This window comes from Megalops cyprinoides, chromosome 10 (genome assembly GCF_013368585.1).
Source record: "Megalops cyprinoides isolate fMegCyp1 chromosome 10, fMegCyp1.pri, whole genome shotgun sequence".
NCBI lineage: Eukaryota > Metazoa > Chordata > Actinopteri > Elopiformes > Megalopidae > Megalops > Megalops cyprinoides.
This window is the reverse complement of record NC_050592.1, coordinates 14,190,804-14,212,945: the sequence shown is the minus strand read 5'-3', so window position 1 is coordinate 14,212,945 and position 22,142 is coordinate 14,190,804. Positions and strand designations below refer to the sequence as shown.

Genomic DNA, 22,142 nt, shown 5'->3' with positions numbered 1-22,142 from the left:
GTCTCTGGCTCTCCCACCTCCTCCACCCACCTCTCCTTTCCAATGCTGTCATGTTATCCATCTTCTCGCTCAAGGATGGGAAAATATTATTTCAAACAAGCAGGGTCAAGTTGCTCTCTTGCAGTCATGCTGAGAGCACAGAGATACCCTATGACTGACAAGACCATAAACTTTTGTACAATAAAACTGAGTAAAACAAAATGTATGGTTTCATGCACTTTTATCTCTACCAGCTAATTTTTACTTGACTTGGTCATGCAGGGCTTCTAACATTATTGACTTATATGGCTTTTTGCTTGTGTTGTACTCTGCCTCGCTTGTAAGTCGCTTTGGATAAAAATGTCTGCCAAGTGAATGAATGCAAATGTAAATGTACAGTAACATGTGCACAACTAGACTCTGAGGTACAGCAACACTGATATCAACTACTGATTCAAACCAACCCCATATTTTAGAGTTTATTAGCTACACGGGGTGGAGGTCAGTAACTGCATGTGGTACTGTAAGATGTATGTGATGGATATGCCCTAGTTACAGATCAAGGCTATACCTGTTTCAGAGGAGGACTATATGTTTATTAAAAATTCTATCATTCCTGACAGCTCATTAATACTTATAACATGGTAGTATTCCTTTTCTATGTATCATGTGTGCCTAATCATGCACAGTATATAGTAGCTGTAGTAACTGGTAAATGGGATGAATCCAATGCTTATTTGGAGTTATAAAAATAGCAGCAAAAACAGAAACACTGCCCACGGGCAGGCAGAGTTATACAGAGTCAGGGCTTCAGTCAGGGATACAGTGACCTTGAGCCAAATAGGCACCAAAAGTGGGGAGAAAGCACTGAGAGGTGGTGAAAGAAAGGATCTGGATATTATTTGTTACAGAATCTGGCATTCCAGTGATTTTTCACATCCAACCACCTTTCTTTCCCCACCTGCCTCTTAATTTATCTTGAAAAAATTTCTGGCTGTTCAGCTGTCCAAAAATACTGTTTAGAGGCAAGATGCTGGACTCTGAAACTCCATCATTCAATACTGGCATGCAGCAACTTATTCAAGGCTCATTGTTGATGTGAACCGAAGCGAACCTTCTCAAATGTCATCCAGTGTGGTAATGTTTCAGCTATCCTTTTTAGGTAACTGCAAATAACATAAGCCCATTAAATTCTGCTTCACAGATGTGGGTTTCAGTCTTTCTGGTGTGAGCTCTGTATTTCACTAAAGGGAACACTCACAGTACAGAATCCCACCTATTTTAGGATTCAAACCCACAGCGCCCTGGTTTTAAATGACTATTTTTACAACAAAATACAAATAAACCAAAAACAGTTAGACTAAAAGAGATTGTTTTCAGTACCATGCGTGGTACAGACTTATAACATTGCTTTATTAGAGTGTAGAAATCCAGAGTGACATTAAACAACATAAAAACACAAAGCAACTCTAAACCAAATGCACTGCCTTAAAAACAGATCCACACAGTCAGGTACATACAACAATCTCCACATCCCAGCCACTTGCTTTCCAAAGCCACTCTATGCAGTACCAACAGAGAAAGGGAACAGTGCACATTCATTACGTTTGCAGCAAGGAGTGTCACACTGGCAAAATGCACTCCAAGAAAAAACTGCATGGGTGGAAACCATAACATGAATAACATAAAAAGCTGTACATACAATATTAGGATTACTGTCATTTTGTATACATTTGGAAAATAATGTTTGTTTTTGGCAGAATTTGTAGATTTTGTGTCTTCATATAATCTGTGTGTTTCTGAAGGGGTGGGGTGGGTGGGGGTGGGTGGGGAGGGATCTGACTAAGCACTTAATAGATGTGTGTGTGTGTAATAGTGTGTGTGTGTGTGTATGTGTGTGTGTGTGTATGCTTGTGAGCATGTCATGTGGACAGTGAGTATGTGTTGGTGTGTGGATAGTGGTGTCGTGTTGTGTGTGTGCAGGAGGGTCCCTCCCTCTCTCAGTCTGTATGCCTAGCCCTGAGCCTGGGGAGTGAAATAGGTGGGGCGGAGCTTCATCTCAGTGAAGGGGATGGAGAAGTCCTTTCCTTTCCAGTCAGTCCAGATAACACCCTAGGGCACAGAACAGGGGCAGTCGGTCAATCAGTAGCTGCATTACATTATTATACATTATCGTGATTTAGCAGACACTCTTAACCAGAGCAACTTGCACAGGTTACTGTTTTTACAAGTTATCCATTTATACAGTTGGATATTTACTGAATTCTGGGTTAAGTTCCTTGGGTACAGCAACAGTGCCCTAGCAGGGAATCAAACTAGCAACCTTTTGGTTATAAGCCCTGCTACTTACCACTACTCTACACTGCTGCCCGCGTTATCTATTATATTGTAACATCAATTTGACACCAGGGGTGTGGCCAGTGAGGCTGCAGAGTTTGGCTAGCAGTGAAAAAGTTTCATAGTGAAGGCACAAATAAACCACCAAGAAAACAGTGCAGGAGTACACTGGACCAAACTAAGACCAAATGTCTGCTGTCAGACTTTGTGTTGGATTGGAGGTGGTGAAGTGAAGGCCGTTAAGCTGACCGAAGAGCTCCATACCTGGTGCTTGGTGCTGGCACCATACAGGCCATTGAGGTTGGCCTCATGGCAGTTCTTGTACCACCAGCCCCCTCTGTAGGATGTGGCACAGCGGGTGATGGACAGGTGGTTGTCTCTGTCACGAGTGGAGAAGGGTCGCCCGTTGTGGTATTTCATGGAGTCACCTACAAAAAGGTGAGAGGTTCAGTACAATCATCCACCATCCAATCACCCCATTCTTACATTACATTATGTTGCTTAGAAGTTGCTCTCCAGAGCAACTTACATAGGTTACAATTTTGACGGGTTATCCATTTATGAAGCGAAATATTTTCCTGTGTCTTGCTGAACAGTATAACAGGGTATAAACCAGCAATCATTGGGTGACATGCTCATTGCCACAACACCTCCTATTTTTATGTAACACACAACTTGCTTCCCTTGTGGATTTGCTTAGCATCTCTGTTCTATTCCACGACATGTAATATTGTACTTACTTTTCATGGAGAGGAATATTTAGTGAGCCAAGAAAAGAGTAGTGTAAATAAAAAAAAGATAGTTGCTAAGCCCCTCTTAACCCCAATTTAACTTTTCAGTCAAAGTACAAATGTGCAACTATGTAAAGCATACATAAAACCTACATTGGCTTTCCATAAGGGCATTCGTAAGACAGTGTGCACAATATGTGACATAATTTATCCATACTTTCTCTTATAACATGAAGCAATGGATGTCACATCCAGTCCTGCAAACAGTGTCACATCAAAAGTGACACTCACCCCAGCTATGACATTTTTGAAATTGTTGATAAGGTTGCATGTGACATTCATTTCTACATGACATATGTTATGACATTTGATAAGGTGTGTCATGTATCATGCACAATGAATTTGGAATATTTAATGCAGCTCTTATTCATGCTTACTTTAGCTTCATGTGTCCATCATGCAGTTATATATGCATCATTCATAGTGTATAATGTGACCACCTTGTCCTTATCATCATCCTCTCAGAAATTTTTTCTCTCCTCCTCATGATTTCCCTTCTTTCCAATATAAATTTCAGTTCCCATCTTTCATTTCTTCCCTCTCTGGCACTTACCAGCGGTGCCTGTGTACCCGGACACTCTGACTGCGTAGTACTTTCTGTGATCACCCACGTAGAAGGTGGAGTAGTGGGCGTAGGCAGACTCCGACCCAGCGCGCAGGTCCACTCGTAGGGCCATGGGTCTCAGGGTGGTGAGGCTGTGGAGCTTCTCATTTCCTGAAGGCACAGACAGGGGATGGCAGGAGCGAGAATTCACTTAACGTAGTGCATTTGCTGTTTTACACAGATCCATTCACGTTATTGTAAATTTCAGTGTCATAAAATTACATCACTGTTCCTACATATAATTTCATGGGTATAAGTTCATGAAAATCTAGTAATAATATTTGCATCTAACTTTTGGCAATCACTTTATATAAAAATACTTGTTATTGATAAATTGCCCGTATGGATCAGCGAAAAGTATGTCTTCATCTTTAATTGCAGCATAACTATTAATGGTAAATTCTGTATGTACTGAGGATGTACTGTACTGCTGCTGTATGTCCAGGTGCTATTTAAATGAGCACATTACAGGCTGCCTTTGTATGCCTTTGATTTAGTTGTGACAGATTGTATTATACCTTACAGGCAGAGTAAAGCCATAAATAGCAAAAACTTAACAGTAACAGCTGTGAAGTTAGGCAAAGCAATATAGACGAATGAATCTTACCAAGCCAAAATTCCCCACTTAGGTTGCCAAAGCCATAGCTGTAGTCACTCCATGCTCTGAAGAAACTGACCTCCCCATTCATTCTCCTTTGGAAGACCTGAATAAACCCCACACACACACATACATTCACATTCACAGATCTGTTATTTTTACACTACAGCCAGTGGTTACTCATTACTCTTTGCAATTTATTAAATCATGCCTTGCTGCAAAGTACCATACAAGTGAAAACTGCAAGAGAAAGACACAGTGGAGCTATTAGATTTTTTTTTTCGAGGTGAGCAACTTAGCCTCTCTGTGCTGCAGCTAGAGTGCTATCACACTCCATGTTCCTTAATACATTGATTCCTTCTCATTGCACCTTGTGAGATGGCTGCCTACAGGCACTACCACTGACAGCACTTCCCTATTCTAAAAGGCAGGTGAGGACCAAATCCAAGGTCAAATCTGGCACAATGTGGTCACTATAGGCCTGTGACCCCTGCCCCACAGAAATTGGTACTCTCTGTAACCACAGACACATTTCTCAGCAGGAGACACAATCTGTTCTATCTGTGAACAACTTTACGCATTCACATAGGCAACTAATGATGCCAAGGGATGACATCATCACGCGTAGCAAAGTTTCAAACGCACTGAGCTCCTCTACATGGAAGAATGCGGAGAAAGCCCACTTCACACACTCTGCTCCCTTACCGTCCAGCCCCCTCCATCGGTCTCCATGTCGCAGTAGACCCGCATCGGCCTCCCCTGCTTTCCTGCAGGAAAGATGTTTGTCTCCCCCGAGTGCTGCATCCCGTTCAGCAGCTCCTGGGAGCAGTCGGTGGGGAAGGGGAAACGCAGAGAGCCTGAGAGGGGGTGAACATCATCAGAACCGAGCGAGAGGAAGCACATTTCAAGCACATCCCAAACAGTCTGACCAGCTAGGTATCAGCAACAAATTCAGCCCTACCATTGTGTCTTAGTGGATGAAATAATAATGTATAGTCTGCATTCTGAATGGCTCCGTAGTTCCGTAAACACTTCTTCTCTCTTTGTTGTGTGCACTTTGTAATGTACTTGGTTATATAAATGCCGCTGGTTGGAAGAGTGGACAGAAAGTGTGCAGAAGAATTATTTTGAAAGCATATAAGTGTATTCTCAGTCTGTGGACTTACTGAAATGGCACAAATTTACAGCTGTGATGTTTTTGAACCAGAAATATAATTAAAAGCACTTGCCCCACTATAATTGGGTTGATTTTCTGTCCCACCTTTTTAGAATTTTTATCAACAGGAGGAATGTGAATTTTATCTTTTACTGGAAGCGATGACATTGCATTTATTCAAATAATTTCAGTAGCAGTCATGTCTGGGTATAAAGTAAGTGAAACTCTTAAGGACAATGTACATCGCGGGTCAATTACTTGCAGACACCCTTATCTTAGATGATTTCCCCAAGATCACATTTTACTTATTATCCATTTATGCACCTGGATCTTTACTGAAGCAATTTTGCTTAAATACCATGTTCAAGGGTACAAGAGCACTACTTGGAATTAGAGTTTGTAACATTCTGGCTGCAGATTTAAATTCCCAGGCCACTGCCCCCAGTTCATTCAACTGACTTTCACAAAGAATTGCACACCTCCATAAAACTATGACAGAACTATGTTCATTATTTGGCTTATACTGTGCTATGTTTAAGGTGCTATGACTATATATACACACACATACACACTGTGTATAGTCATAGCACCTTAAAGATAGCACTATATATAGAGATACACACACACACACACACACACACTTACCTGTGGTGAACTCAGTGGAGATGGCAATGGTATACTGTCCCCTCCTTTCTCCCTGTACTTGCACAGTATACCTTGATGAAGGGTGTAAATCAGCCAGTTTGAATTTGGTCACAGTTGAGGCAAGCACAACTTCCTGTTAGGACCCAGCAGAGGGAAAACAGTTTATTAGACTGAGTATCTGTATTTTTCCAAACCTACTCACTGTAATATTCCCATTATCATACTGATGTCAAGCAGGCTTGAAGAAGTTGTATCTACAGCGCTAGCACTAAAAGCTGCTGGATGCAGTGCACTTTTTGACTGGGTGTATAAAATCAGGAATAATGTTGATATGCTAGATGCCAGGCTGAAGATATCCTCCATGCAGATTGATCCATATGAAGATAATACTGTTGGTTTGCTTTTTGGTACATGGTAGACAAGGTAAACAAGTATGCTAATGAGAGTTGTTTTTCTTCAGCAAATGTAAAATGACATTTTTTAACCTTGATAATTTTGCCTGCTTCACATTATGACAATAGTGGCACACCTCATATTATACAAAGATTTATACATAATGTACACTAATAAAAACAGTGCATAAGACCAATTGCAAGGACTAAAGGCAATTAAAGAATTGAAATCCACTTTTAGGATATTTTCGTTACGATATATTAAACAGAGATAATTATGGCATATGATATATAGTTGTCTCTGTGTTGTGTAGCTTGTCTATCGCTCACCTTTCTTTCCTGTCCTGCTCTATAGTATGTCAGCTTGTAGCCTGTCACCACCGTACGAGGCAACCTCCATGATATCACAGCAGAGCGTGGGGTCACCTGACTCACTGTCAGTTCTTGTGGCCCTTCCCCTTTTGAGCCACCTGCTGGAAACATGAAACCTTTGATCACATGATATCCAGCAGACCAGTATATCACCTTAATTTGTAAATGAATACATGTACAGTACCAGTCAAATGTTTAGACACACCTACTCATAGAAGGGTTTTTATTTTTGCTATTTTCCATTAGAATAATAGGCATTAAACTATGAAATAACACAAATAGAATTATGCAGTGAACAAAAAAACATATGTTAGATTCTTCAAAGTAACCAATTTTTAATTAAAAATATTTTTAAATTAAAATAAAAAAAAAAACACTGTTTATATCTGTCTAAGAAACAAATTTCAAGCATTTAAGCGTATAAAGTCTTTATATCAAAATGTCTTTGACATCTTTGTCTGTTTCCCATTATCTTAATCAGGTGTGTCCAAACTTTTGATGGGTCCTGTATTATTCCAACAGTGGACTGATACAAGGGCAGGACTAATCCCTTGCAGCACTGTAAGTGTGTATATCTCTGTGAGTATGTGAGTCTGTGAGTTTGTCTGTGTGCTATGTGTATGCGTGTGCGTATGTTGACTAACCTCCAGCTGTGGTGAAGGTTGTTGTGGTCCCAGCACTCTGTTGGCTGTCTAGCTGACTGGTGACTGTGACAGTATATAGAGTTCCACTCAGCAGACCCTTCAGCTGTTGCTCAACAGCATTTCCTGAGACCTTGACTGTTATTTCCGGCACTGCGGGAATGAGAGTTGGAGAGGGTTACAGAGAGTGATGGAGGGAGAAAGAGATTAAAGCTTTAATGGAATTACATTAGCTGAACACTTTCTCTCAGTCTGACCGATACAATCGCTAATGGATAGCTGACTCTCACCAGTTTTAGACCCATAAACGATGATGTACCGATCAACAGTTGCCAGGGCAGGCCTCCATCGCAACAGCACCTTGTTATCAGTGACATTAACAGCTCGAAGGTCTGTGGGTGGGTCAGGGACTGGGATGGAGATAAAGAGAAAAAAAGTATTTTAGAGAGACAGGGACGGAGAGACAGAGAGAGAGAGAGAGAGAGATTGCAGGGATGACCTGGAATAGTTCCCCTTTATGTATAAATACTAAAAAACAGTAAGTTCTGGTTCCATTTAAAACAGGTAAAACAGATATCCTACAATTACTGGGCCAAGTTCTTTTGAACAACCAGATCTTCCAAGACAGGAAGCCCCTCACCACCCTGTCTTTGTCATGGTAAATATTAATTTTATTATGCTTTTTCCCTTTATGCAATCCCATTTGGAATCAATGATTGCACATTAGCCTTTTATTACCATGTCACCTCTGCAGTCTTGCAGGAGTGCAACAATGAGATTAATGCAATCCTCCAAAACACTTGTATGCAGCCAATGGCTATTTTTCACTTTACAAGTCCCATAGTGCAACACAGCAAACCAATTACAGGATAGGCGCTACTCCACTGATGTCATCTGATCAACTTCCCAGATCCTGATAACTTGCAGGGTGCCTGAGAGCAGTGAGACGAGGAAATGCTGGCCTATCTACTCACCCCTATCCCTGGCAGAACAAAGTCGATTTGGTCCACTGCTGTGGGCTCCTAGTGATTGTCAAATTGACATGTCTTGGATTTAATCCAGGTGATAGGGCTCAGCCCATACCTGTGAGTGCGTTCCTAACTGGAACTTAAAAATAATATCCAGGACTCTGGAAAATGTAAGTATTTTCTAGACCAAGATTCTGTACTTGTTTGCTTGTTCCTTGTTCAATTGAACTCTCTTTGTTCAAATGAATGGAGTAAGAAAAGCAATCAAGCAATCACAACAATCAAAACACTGTTTACCTGTAATGACAAGGCCTGTGATCGGGTCACTCTCCTCCAGTCCAAGCACAGAAACCACACTGACCTCATAAGATGAGCCAGGTGAGAGTTTAGAGACAGTAACACTGGAGTGGTTTGAACCGGCTGACACAGACATAGATTCCCCTGGGGAAAAAAGAGGAAGCACCATAAACTCATGAATTGTACTGGACACCACTATGCACTGCCACACTGAGGAGAATTACACAGAAGTACAGCTCTAATGTTCAGACAAAGTATTTATGAGAATAAATGCAGGCGGCAGTTACACCAGTACAATCAGTTAGTACAGTTGGGCGGCAGTGTAGGAAAGTGGTAGGGAGCAGGACTCGTAACCGAAAAGTTGCTGGTTCGATTCCCCACTCAGGCACTGCTGTTGTACCCTTGGGCAAGGCACTTAACCCAGAATTGTCTCAGTAAATATCCAGCTGTATGAAGGGGTAACGTAAAAAAATTGTAGTCTATGTAAGTTGCTCTGAATAAGAGCATCTGCTAATGCCAATGTAATGTAATGTCACTCTCACCATCTTCAATGTGGGTATAGGTGACCTTGAAGCCAGTGACTGTGTTCTTTGGCTTGGTCCAGGATACTGAGAGAGAGGAGTCTGTCACATTGCTGAACAACAGTTCAGAAGGTGACTCTGGGCCTGAGAGACGTTGGTGGGTAGGGGGAAGAGTGACAATGGAAATGGTAAGGAAGGACATAAAAATGAAAAAAAAATTGCACAAGGCCTTCTAATGTATTTACCTCTCAAAGGAAAAGCACATTCAGTAATATGGACATTGCTTTTGATGTAGATTATTGTAACTGACAGCTAAGATAGACTAGCATGAATAAACAAAGTACCAGTATGCATGCCTTTGGTTCCTGATGTTTTGGAAGTTGTAGGAAACACAGTTAATTCTTTTCCACATACATAGTTTAAACACTGAAACACAGCCTTGCTCATAGGTATCCTTGTGCGGATGTGACAGTAAGAATGTCGGTATGGGTGTGACAGCAGTGGGTGAAAAAGTAAACACAGTGGGTAAATGATTAGAAGTTAGGGGTACCTGTGGTGACAGTGAGATGGTGGATTTTGGATCGCTGTCCAGGGCCCATCCCCAACAGCGATAAGGAGTAACGGGTCTGAGGGCGAAGGTTCAGGATTGGCAGGGATCGTGTGGTGCCAGGAACAACCTGTGTCAACTTCTTAACGTTCCTGTGACTTAGTCTGACCGTAGTTTCATTCTGGGATTTAATGGGGGATTGAGTCCTACTGGCACCCTCACTGCTCTTTCTGTGACCATCAGTTATGTTCTTGCCAGCGATACTTGGGTCGCCATCCCTTTTGTCCCCAGTCTCTTGACTCACAACTTCTCCTGCTTCACTTCTCTCTTCGGCATCTTCCTCTTCATTCTCCACTTCCTCCTCCTCCTCCTCCTCCTCCTCCTCACCACCCTCTGCAACATACTCCCTTCTGGTCACCACAAAATTCCGGAACATTCCTTGTGGAGCTTCCCAAATTAGGACAAACCCTCTGGATGTTATGTTCTGCACCTCAACAGAACTAAGGGTTGACCCTGTTTTTCTGGTGCTACTACTAGTTTTGTTAGTTTGGGAACTTTGGTCACTGCCTTGGTAAGTACTTACTTTGCTTGAGTTACCGCCACTACCCACCTCAGTGCTGTGGGAAGGAGGGCTCATTGCTGCAGTGAGGCTTGTTTGACTGGAAGTGGCATTACGACCCATTTTAGTGTGAACGTGTGTTATTTTACTGCTACTAGTATGGTTCCTATCCATTTGAACTTTAGGGTTTATCTTAGTTTTTGTGTATCTTTGAACAGTGCTATAGCTGCTTTGATTACTTTGTCTGACTATGCTGGTGTCGTTTCTGACAGCCACAGTTTGATTACCTCCAGCCCCAATACCCCTCTCGTCTGTTACAACTTGTGTTAGTTGGACTGTTTTTCTCTCTGTCTTGCCTATGCGTCCTGTTTGGGACACTTGGTTAGTGCTACTCTCTGTTCTTTTGACTCCATCCTGTCTGTCATCCGATGTCCTTCCTTTCTCTCTTTCCATCTCTTTCACTGAAGCTGTGTGATTAGTTTTTGCTTCTCCTCCTGGCCTGAAAACACCTTTCCTCTCAGCCGCTGTAGGCGGTTTAGTCATTGCTACTGCCCCTGATGTGCCAGAGCTTATTACATTCTTGTTGCTGTCACCTTTTTGCTTCACAGCATCAATACGATCGGTTTCATTTCTGGTCCCAGCTTTTACAGATCCATCTCTTGTATTGTGCACAGCAATCACATTTCCAGAAGATCCAGGGATTCTGTCTTTGCCATGTGTTTGAGTAACCCCAGATTTTCTAACACTAGTGGTTTGATTACCCCTGTCAAGAGTGCTGTGTTGGTGTAGTATGGATATTTTGAGTACACTAGTCCTGTCACCTTTTGCAGGTCCTGCTTGAGTTGTTCTGCTTTTAATATTATCTTTATAGGCTGTTGACTTTGTTGCCGTGGTTACATTTGCTTTTGCGTGGCCTACAACATTTTTGGTGGACGTCTTTACAGATGTTTTAGTAACATTTTTCTGGGGCATGGTTGTCTGTTCCGAAACTTTTTTTATTGACACAGTTTTGTTTAATGAAACATCCTTTGCTGAATGAGTCAGCTGCTTAGAGGTACTTTTTGATTGCTTTAACGAGCTAGAAATTTTGGTCTTATTAGGATGAAAAGCTTCATCTTTAAGGCGGTGTGTTTTTGAGTGAGTTCTGTTCACTTGGTGTTGCTTGGGAGGCATCGTCACCTTCATATCTGGCTTGGAATGCACGTTGGGATCGTGTCTTGAGCTAGGTCTGGATTTGGGTGGGATTACCGTGGTCCTCTCTTCTTCTTTTTTAGTTCCAGGCTGTTTTATTGAAGTTTGATTCATTCTTTTCCCCCCTTGCACAGTCTGAGTTGCTGGGCTGACATTTACCTTTTTAGGTGTGACTGTTTTAGGTCCAACTCCCGTTTTGTCTTTTAGGTGTGATTTTGTGACGTTTGTCTTCATGTAAGAGCCTTGCTTTGTTTTACTGATATCACCTTCTCTCTTAGACCCCTGCTCTTTCAACCCATGTCTTTGCCCCTCCTCATTTTTCTTGATGAATATGGTTTTATCTAGTTTTGTCTTGTCAGGTGTCTTCTTTCCTTTGATCACATCACCTTCTGGTGGCACCTTCGCAGTCACAGTTTCCACAGTCACCTTGGTAAATATTGTTTTGTCATCGCCTAGGAATATGAGGGGATATAGAGCAGGCAAGGTAACATTGCCTTCATCAATACCAGGTGAGACATAGACATTCCCAAGAATCCCAACAATAAACAAGCGAAAACCACAAGGAAAGGTTTCTATTATTATTATAATGTGGTTTCTCCCTTCACACTCACAGTACGTACAACGTAAATCCCTTCCCAGTATTAAATGAAGGATTTTCAGATGTGTAAGTATAATGTGTATAGCATAGTGAGGGACATATAGTACCAGTCAAAGGTTTGGACACACCTGACTAAAATCATGGGAAATGTGCATTCAAAGACATTTTGATGTTATGCTTAAATGCTTGAAATTTGTTTCTTATACAAATATAAACAGTGAAGTTTTTTATATTTAAAAAAATATTTTTCGCTATTTTGAAGAATCTAAAATACGAGCTAGTTTTGATTTGTTTATAACACTTTTTTTGGTCACTGCATAATTCCATTTGTGTTATTTCACAATTTTGATGGTTTTAATGTGGAAAACAGTAAAAATAAAGAAGGAAAAGTGTGTCCAAACTTTTGACTGGTACTGTAGCATTGAATAACTTTCTCAATGAGACTGAGAAATTCTGGAAATCTCAATGATTCTAAAGAAGGTGGCAAAACAGGACCATCATTTCATTTTGATTCCAATATGGCTGCCACTATGAGTAAAGCTGTGGATAAAAATGTTAGGGTAGCATCATCTTCCTCCCCAAAGACTCACCAGGCGTGGCCTGTATTCTTATTGGCTGGCTCCGGCTGTTTCCCTTCTGTGCCACCAGAGTGATATCATATGAATGCCCCTCCTCCAAACCATCAATTCTGGCAGCATATACATCAGGGGATAGAGTTGATTCTTGGCTTTCCTTTTTTTCCCCCTTTCCTTCTGTCTGATTGGGTGAAATAGTGAGTTGGTACTCGTCAAAATCCCCCAACGGGGACTCCCACTGGATAAGTACAGATGTCCTACTTGTCTTGACAATATGAAGATTTTTTGGGCCAGAAATGACTGAAAAAAAGAGAAAAATTGAACAGTATATAAATGCAAAGGCTTGGAAAATTTGTCATTTGGAAACATTACACTTCCATTTAGAATTGGCTTGATAAAGATAATTTTCTACAGGTAATCTGCTCTTCAGACTGTATTTCAAGTTCTTGTTTGAACAGATAACTAATTTATTTGCAAATAATCTATACAGTAGGACCCCTGTGGATGCAACCAGAGCCAGGATGGCTGTCAGAACCTGGGGTCCCAGCTTCCTGACAGACTCACAAGTCGTTAACTCAATGGTACTTTCTGGACCCATCTTCCCTGCTTTCTCCCCTCTAATGGACCCCTTGTACTTCTGACCAGCAGCCAATCCAGTCTGGATGAAGCTGGAGAGACGTCCCCCAACTTTGGCTGTTATCTTTTCATCTCCCTCTTTCTGCATATGAAAGAAAGAGATAAAGAAAGGAAGGGATGAGTTTGGACTGACAATACTGTTCTGAAAGCAACACCATCCTGACTAAGGTATTAAATTTGAACTCATTATGCATGACCACAATTGGGGCTACATAATATATAGCACCACTCAAGACAAATCAGTGTGAAAGCAAAAGAAACCAGATCAACAGATTCTTCTCATAATTATATTACTATATTAGCTTGCCAGAAAGCATCATAAGACAGGGATAATTCCCTTTGCATTTTACCTGATAGCTAATCATAATGTTTTGGTGTGATCCTGCTGAAAAGTATCCAATCAATGTGATCCTCAACATAGACATGAAAAGTAAACACTGGAGGTTCCATTAAAACATAGCTGTGTTTCAGTTTTAAAATGTTCTGTGTCTGATGTACAGTTAGATAGATTATAATATACATTACTTTCAATGCCAACAAACATTCTCATTCTTACAGGACATGGAACCTTCTGATGTAGAGCTACAATGTGAGTGGCTATTGGTGTATATGAGTTCTATATAACTGTGTTAAGGAATATACTGGTCATACAATGTCAGTGAAGATGTGGGTGCTTTACCTCGCTTTTGAAAGTGATGTGATAGGTGCTGTACTGAACAGAAGGTGAGGCCCAGGAAAGAGTGACAGAAGAGTCTGTTATATCCGTGGCCCTGAACTGGGGAATGCTAGAAAGAACTGGAAGGAGAAGTATAGGATATATATATTTCATAGCCTGAAGACACATGACTATAGTTTGGTAGATACTGTATATGCATTTTATATTTTATATTTCTCTGGAACAAATAGAATACAACAAACACCTCTTCCAAGTCAGTACAGTCCATTATCCATTATTGTGGCAGAAATAGGGAGGTTAATACAGTCCTGTTTGTAGATGCTCATAATTGAACAACATTTTAGACTCAGATGTCTGAATATGCGTAATTGTTGTGGGGAACTTACCAGTACTGCAGTCTGGGCCTATGAATCCTGGACGACATACACATCTCCCCTTCACACACTGTCCTTTGTTGTTACAATTACCGGGACAGGATTTGATGGAGCAGTCAGGTCCCGAGAAGCCGGCGTCACACACACACTGCCCATCTACACACTTTCCTGTAATACTGCAGTCAGGCTGGCATGTGGCAGAGCTGCAGTCGGGCCCACTGAATCCTGAGAAGCAGACGCATTTTCCCTCCTCGCACCTGCCCAGGTCACTGCAGTCATTTGGACACTCATTTGCAATTGACCCAAGTGGGCAGCTGGCACCTGTGAAGGAAAAAGCAGAAGAGTGCTTGAAGGGACACCACAGTACATTAACACAACACTCAGACAGACATAGTTAGTGCAGCCATGAATCCGTTGGACACTACACTACACTGAAAGAAATGATCATTGCATTCATCATTGAGGGTAGAGAGTGAGGGGTCAAAAGATATAGAGTAAGATGGTGAATGAGAGAGAGGAAGAAGGTACACAGGAGGAGAGGGTGAAAGGGTTCGAGAGTACACAGGTGACAGAAAGATATGTGAAAGGGAACAAAAAGACAGCAGAGGCAGGCTATTGGACCTTCAACACCACTGCACTTCCTCTTCAGTGCTGACACCTCGCTCTCCAGCTGCTCCAGACGTTCTTGTAGGGCGGCAAATTCTGCCTCACAACCACCACATGACCCTGGTACCAGGTTGATCTGGTGAGTTAGAACCAGGGGAGAACCACGCTCAAGGTCCAGTTCCTTGCCCTGCACCTGGGTGGAGTTCACAATGACCTTTCTTGTGTCTTTATGGATGCAGGCATCAGAGATCAAGACTTTGATTGGGTGCTGTGAGGAGGAGGGGCCTGCTTCCGTTTTGGAGGTCCTTTGACTGCTGGCATGTGAAGCCTTGGCAGATGAGGAAAGGCTCTGATTGGTGGGTTTGAGGTCATGTGTGGGTTTTGCAGAAAAAAGAGGGTTCTTTTTGGCAAGTTTGGCATTCAGGGCAGTAGTTTGAGGTTTTGGTGGGGGGCTAGGGTGGAGACTTCCTGCTTGTGGTTTTTTCTCATTGGCTCTGGTCTCTAGAGAGGGGCAGGGGAGGAGCAGGAAGAGTAAAGCCAAAGAGAAAAGCATTTTAATGGGGAAAGTTGGGGGGCAGAATCCCCAAAAGGCGAGAAGATGTTGATATTGGGTGCAAATGAGGAAAAGGTAGGATAGGAAGCAAGAAGAGTTGAATTTTCTGCAGGGAAAAAATGTTTCCTTTATTACAGCAGAGAAAAGTCAAAGGTAGTGTCAGATCTCAAAAAAGCTTTTGAGCTGTAAGGGACAACAGAGGCTTTCTTGAAGTAGTGGATGGATAAGGTCATCAGTTTTTCACGAGTTTCAAAAGTACTTCTTCCTCTTTGTCTTATAAGAGAGGAGGCTGTGAAATCCAAGTGGGTTGTCCTAAAAACAAAAGAGAAAAATCCACTGAAACAAGCAGAGTGTCACAAATACTGCACAAGCATTTGTCAGAATAATTCAAAAGGAGCCCTAACCTGTTGATTTAAATCTACCACTGGCATCGTTGCAGCTTTTATGCAAAGGCACATACCAAGGCTGGGATCAAGTGAAGCAATTTGGTTTCTCTGCATTCCTTCCTGGTTTGGAGATGGAATTCCACTCCACAATCATGTTACAGAATTTCAGTGATAGAACATTTGGTTCAACAACAGCTGAGAGACAGAGTGTGTAATGTGAAGGATTCTGATAAGATCCAGAGTCTGACTTCATACTATCAAAACAGCAGTGCATTGCTCACCTGGGATTCAAACCACGAGACCATTTTTGGAGTCAGTCCCCTCCATTGGTCATGCAGACTCTTCCCTCTTTCTGACGCGGTATACCCTGCTACACTTTCCTCCTGTATTCTGTGACTAACACTGTGTTGCTAAATTGTGAAGACCAGTAAGAATTGTGTGAACATACAGGTATGGTTGAACACTATACCTCTATAAGGATGTCATGTTGTAAAATTCCAAAAGGTTAGCCTTGGTAAATTAATTGATTTCATATTTCTTTCTTCACAAAACGTCTCTCCATATGCTGTCCACATTAAAACTGACGTGCAATTTGTGTTATTTGTCAAACAGGAACAAGTGATTAGAGAAGAAGAAAACAAAAAAAGTCTTGTTGAGGAAAAGTAATAAAACACAGTGGGAAAGAGGAAAGGAAAATTCATGGCACAGAAAAAGTCAACAGGTTATTCAATTTTTTTGGCAGGTCAGGGACAAAAACCTCTTGAAGTGAAAGTCTCAGAAAGTAAGAGCATGTTACAGTAGCAGCAGTAACAGCAGCATGCTCACAGAGGCTCTCTCTGTACATTTCACTGACACACTGTATATACACTGTGAGTTAACAGCTGGATAACATTTTACCAGCACCGTGTGAGACCTGCCATGGCTAATTCTTACAATACACGCCAATGTTTCCTATAGAAATATCGATACTGTACTTCTAAATTCAGAGAGGACGAGAGGAAAAGGAAAATTCTGGAAAAACATAACGTAAGACAAGGGTGAAGAGAGCAGGGAATGGAGGAGCAAGATCCGACAAGAAGAGAGACACACTGAAACATAACAGAATAAAAGCTAAAAAGGAACGTTCATTTCTAAAATTGAAAAATGAAGGCCAAATTCTCCACTGCTATGACACCATTACCACTACCATCACAACCACTACAGTACTTGCTTCTATTACTATTACTGTCACCACTATGCCTTCAGTTACAACTACTGCTACTAAAAATAATAATAATAGTGATGACAATTTATTGATAACATTCACCAGATTTGTAATTTACATGCAAACCTGCCGCTGTGACAACTAGAGAATCAATTACACTTATGCCTTATAAGCACAGGTGATCACATGCTGTGCTGCATTTTATCTCACTCCAATTAATGTTAGAATTTCAAAAAGAAACAAATATGTTATAAATGTCAATGATGCTATTCATCATAAAAATATTGCTCAGTGTATTATATTTTATACAACATATAGAGGTACTGTACTAAGTTAAAGTGCACTGAATGCAATGCCAATTCAACAAAAATGTGCAATAAGTTAATAGCACAACACCATACTTATTTGGTACACAGTTTGGAATCATAATTGCTATTGCTATATGAGAGTGTAAAAAGGAATAAAGCTTACCGAATAGGACTATGACACAGTCCCCGCTCTGTGTCTCTGTCAGTCTGTTGCTCTGTCTGCCTGCTTTGAAAAGCTCAGGTTGACTAATGGTGAGAGAAGGAGGGGGACAGGGAAAGCAAGAAAAAGAGAGAAGGAGAGAGGGGAGGGTGCTGTAAATTTTTCTCATACAGTATTTCAAGAATTTTCCCCTCTCTCTGTATATTTGTCTCCATCTCTGATGTACTTTCATGCCTCTGGGATGTGGGACATGTTCTGTTTTTTTTTGTACTTTTTGTGTTTGATCATCCTCTATCATGTCATCAAATGCATGTTGAGACTTTTGCCACAAGCCAACATGTATATTTAAAACACCAAAACAAGAATATTAGCATTTATCATGCCTCAACGGACAAGAGCCTCAACCTGGACTGTCACTGTGTTATAAAACGCAAATCGTTTTGTCTCTGTTGTGGCTACTCTTGGACAGAAGGTCTTCCTCATAGGCTGCCGTAATCACAAACTGAAGCAATGGACTGTTGGGTATTTCATGCCATTTCACTGTTTCCCAGGAGTCATTTAACCACCTTTTCCTAGACTTAGCGAATAATTTCCCAGTTGTTCCCGTTTGTGTCTGGGTTTGCACATCTTCTGATTCCCTTTCGAAAATACACTACATTCAATGCTTTGTGAAAATTTCTGTTGTGTTATAACAAACAATACGGAACGTCTCTATACTCTACTCTGTGTACAGGTACTCTATGTACAGGTATGATGCAACTGACACAACAGTTGAAGCAGCTATTTGAAAAACAACTTGAGTGAATATAAAAGTAATATTAAAGACTGATACTTACCAATGATTCTTGCAACATGTACAGTGACATACTAACAGACCAAGTGCCAATATTGTAAACTACCTTCACACCACAGTAACCCAACCAAAATTTAAAATGTGTTTCTGTTACCGTAAGCACCTTCAAGTCTAAAGGGAATGCTGAGCTTGTGTTTAAAAATTAAATGAACAGAAACAAGAAACAAGGACAAGAGCATAGGCATTGTGCAGAGTGATGACATCACAAGGTCTGAGCTGAGTTTATTATTGATTATTTCATCCTTCATTTTGAACCCCAAGTTCTGATATGCTGTATATGAATTGCCTATTTGTCAGAGGTAATGAGGTGTAACTACATGGGAGTTATGTAAGTGACCACATGCCCACCAGTCACTGACTGTACTCACACTGTATAGAGACTCCATGCCCCAGACCACATAACCCCCCCAAACCCACTTAAATACACACATGCCTAATGTGAGCCAGTGGTGCCCAGAATCCTTTCTCTCTTTTCATATAGTATAAATATATACATTTAGAACAATAAAAGTGATCACAGCACCATCATCAGCTGGCCACAATGGTCATCTTACGGTACTTGCAGATAGGAAGCTATGTTGTACCTTGACCTTGTATAACTCCTTTAATGCTGAAAAAACCCAGCTGGGCTTTCAAAAAAATAATGTAACCTACTTCAGTGCGGTGGTAAAGAGGTCGTCACAGATTGGGTGGTCTGGGGTGGGGTGGGACAGAGCCCCTCCCTGGCTCACCTGTGTAATTACCAACAGCACCCTCACTCTTCCTTTCAGAGCCCCCCCACCCACTCAGTGTGACCCAGCCTTGGCCTTTCGGAATGAGCAAGGCAAGGATTTGAGCCGTCATGGCCGCAGATGCCCACATCTGACCACACAGCAAGACACAGCAGAATCCATTCACTTTGAAACCGAAGTTTCCAGCGGCGCTCTGTGTCTGAGATGGAAATGAGAGGGATGACCTTCATGCCTTGCGGCATTAATTTAGTGTACTTGTTGACACATCTGTTTAACACAAGTTCATTACAAGTTAGGCCCTAGTTGAACTGAAATCTCAGTCCTGTACTCTCAACCCCCCCCCCCCCCAATCTATCATGCCATTTTTGCGCTACATGTACATTTGGATGCTGTAAATACCTGAACCTGTTCTGCTCATTTGTCTATTGCTCTCTTTTTGCACTATATGTACAATTGTTCATTTGTTGTTTTTTATTGCTTAATACCACATTATACATTGTAGTATATTATATTTATTGTATTGTATTTTTATCTATACTTCTTCGCCTGTCTTTGCTGCTGCTGCTAACAGCCAAATTTCCCCGCCTGGGGATCAATAAAGTCTTAGGTTATCTTATCTTCTTATCTAGTGGATATCATTGATTATGGTATAGAACAAGTTGTACAATCCTATCTTAAATATATTTCTGTTTTTGATACTATTATTGTAAAGGGCGATAAGACAGAGACAGAGATCAAAGAAGAGAGCAGATCTCGATACAGAGAAGCAAACTTGACAAGACATGACACCATGTTTCAACCTGTGACTGACAGGGGGTGTTGAAATGAGCAGACTACATACAGAATTATACAAAGTAGGCCTATAATTGTATACAAAAAGAACCATGGAACACAGAAAGGAGGAGAGGGGACTGGTGGCAGTTTAGAATATGAAAAAGATGAAAGATTCCTCCATCTCTCTGAGCAATTGAAAGACCTTTATTGCAGCAGGGGGGGAGCAAGAAGAGAGATAGAGGCTTTCATCTAATGAAAAGCAAAACTTTCCAGAAAACAGAAATAAAGAATGAAAGACATGCTGAAGGCGTGAAGGAGAGAAAAAGTTGTGAAAATGGATGCAGAAGCATTAAATAGGAACTGAGGGTAAAACCCTTTTCATATGAAAATGTGGGATTTTTGAGGCATTCCTGCTTGCTGCGCCCATATTGATTCAAAGTTAATGAGAAGCGTAATGGTGGTTGTGAAAACAGTGCAGGTATTGAACCTGACACGATAGAAGTGATGGCCAGGGCTTCCATGTTGCTTATATTGGAACACTCTTCTGAGATTAAAATAATATCTGTGAACAGCTCTGGGCCTGTTCCCTGACTCTCCTCCTTCCCCATACACTCCCCTCTTCTTTACTCCTCTCTGTCCTGCCTTCTCTCTCTACTCCTCTCTCACTCCCTCTAAACACTGCTCAGTTCCAAGTATCTGTGTCGCCATGTCCAATCAGTGCGCAGTGTCTGTCTCCCACTCAGAGGGCAAGTGCTCATGTCCAGCAGTGCTCACAGCCCTGGCTCTCTTGGCTCTCTCTCTCTCTCTGTCTCGCTCGGTGTGGACTGGCAGTAATATAAACCCACGTTCAGTGTAACGGTGTCAAAGCCCAGTGCCATTTTCTGTGGCACTGTGGCGTCAAGTACAGTCAATCGGTGTGTCTATACTGTACTAACCCCAGCCCAGCTCCCCCCTCCCGTGCCCTGTTGATGTGAGGGGGTTTTCATTCAGAGCACAGAGAACCCTCTCAGGGTCTCGCTTGCCGCAGGGAAAAAAAAACCCTACAGAATTAAGAAAATAAATACATATGGTATGAACCTGAATCACAGCACTGAACCAAAGTGAAGTTCAATAATTGGCTGAGCTTCCAAGGGGAGTGTAGGCGTATGTGAGTGCGTGTCTTGCACCACGTCAGTGTGTGTGTGCGTGTGCGTGTGCGTGTGCGTGTGCGTGTGCGTGTGTGTGTACGCGTGGGTGTTTGTGAGACCGTCTTTACGTGAATGCATGACTGGTTTACAGTGTTTGCTGACAGCATGGATCTTCCGACAAACAGACTTGTGAACAAAGACGCAAACTGGGGCCTATCTCCACCTACTTCCAGTCAGGATGAATTGACATAAAACTCTTGCACTCTTCTGTAGGAGAGATTGCTCATGCATGTGATTTCAAGAGAAGTTACCACAAAGTGCTTTGAAACTTGTTGTGTGTTTCTCTTTGAATGTCTTTGAATTCCTGATTGTAGCTTTGTCTTTATGCATACCAATATGAATATAAAGCCTCACGCTTTCATGTTCTACAGTACACTCTTATTATAACCATAGGCAGTGTCACTGGTCTTGTGAGTCCTGAATTTTGCAATCATCTAATCCCTCAGTCATAGATGGAGAAATAACACACTCCATTGTTCATTTGCTTATCCAGTGTAGCTGAAACAATTTTCATTGATGTATACAGGCATTTTTACTGAAACAATAAATAATCCCAGGCCCAGAGCTGATTATGACTTGCAGTTCCTCCTCTACTTATCTGTCCCTTTCTGCATGTTGATTATATCTGTCTGCCATCCATCCACTTCCAGGTATATGTAGCAGAGTCCTTTTGCATGAGTTAGGATGTGACCATTCACTATAGGAGGTGAGGTCACCCCTGACAATCAGAACCACAGTATGTGTAGGACCTCGGTCTGTAGCTCAGCAAGCTAATGATATCTTTCGCTGTCATCAAGAACACTGTGATTGACAGGCTGTGGCAGACCTACCTCCATTATATGTATCTGACTTATGCCAATTACACTTACTGCCCTGCTGAGGTCACACTGTCCAGTCACTGCTGTTGCAATGTGTAGCCCAAT

The 22,142-nt window shown here is 41.6% G+C and overlaps 1 protein-coding gene across 1 annotated transcript; it reads right to left on the bottom strand.

Annotated features, from left to right (window-relative positions):
• Window positions 1-1,953: 1,953 nt before the first annotated feature.
• On the bottom strand, window positions 1,954-19,370 carry LOC118784468 (tenascin-like). The gene is made up of 18 exons (XM_036538708.1): window positions 19,259-19,370; window positions 15,050-15,564; window positions 14,470-14,803; window positions 14,087-14,202; window positions 13,336-13,489; window positions 12,787-13,071; window positions 11,906-12,050; window positions 10,307-10,465; window positions 8,781-8,869; window positions 7,779-7,925; window positions 7,519-7,653; window positions 6,833-6,975; window positions 6,111-6,243; window positions 5,015-5,166; window positions 4,319-4,415; window positions 3,661-3,822; window positions 2,581-2,744; window positions 1,954-2,091 (listed from the first exon to the last, which is right to left on the bottom strand). Exons 1-18 carry the CDS (start codon window positions 19,368-19,370, stop codon window positions 1,993-1,995), a joined length of 3,141 nt encoding a protein of 1,046 aa, XP_036394601.1. The 3' UTR covers window positions 1,954-1,992.
• Between the last annotated feature and the right edge of the window lie 2,772 nt (window positions 19,371-22,142).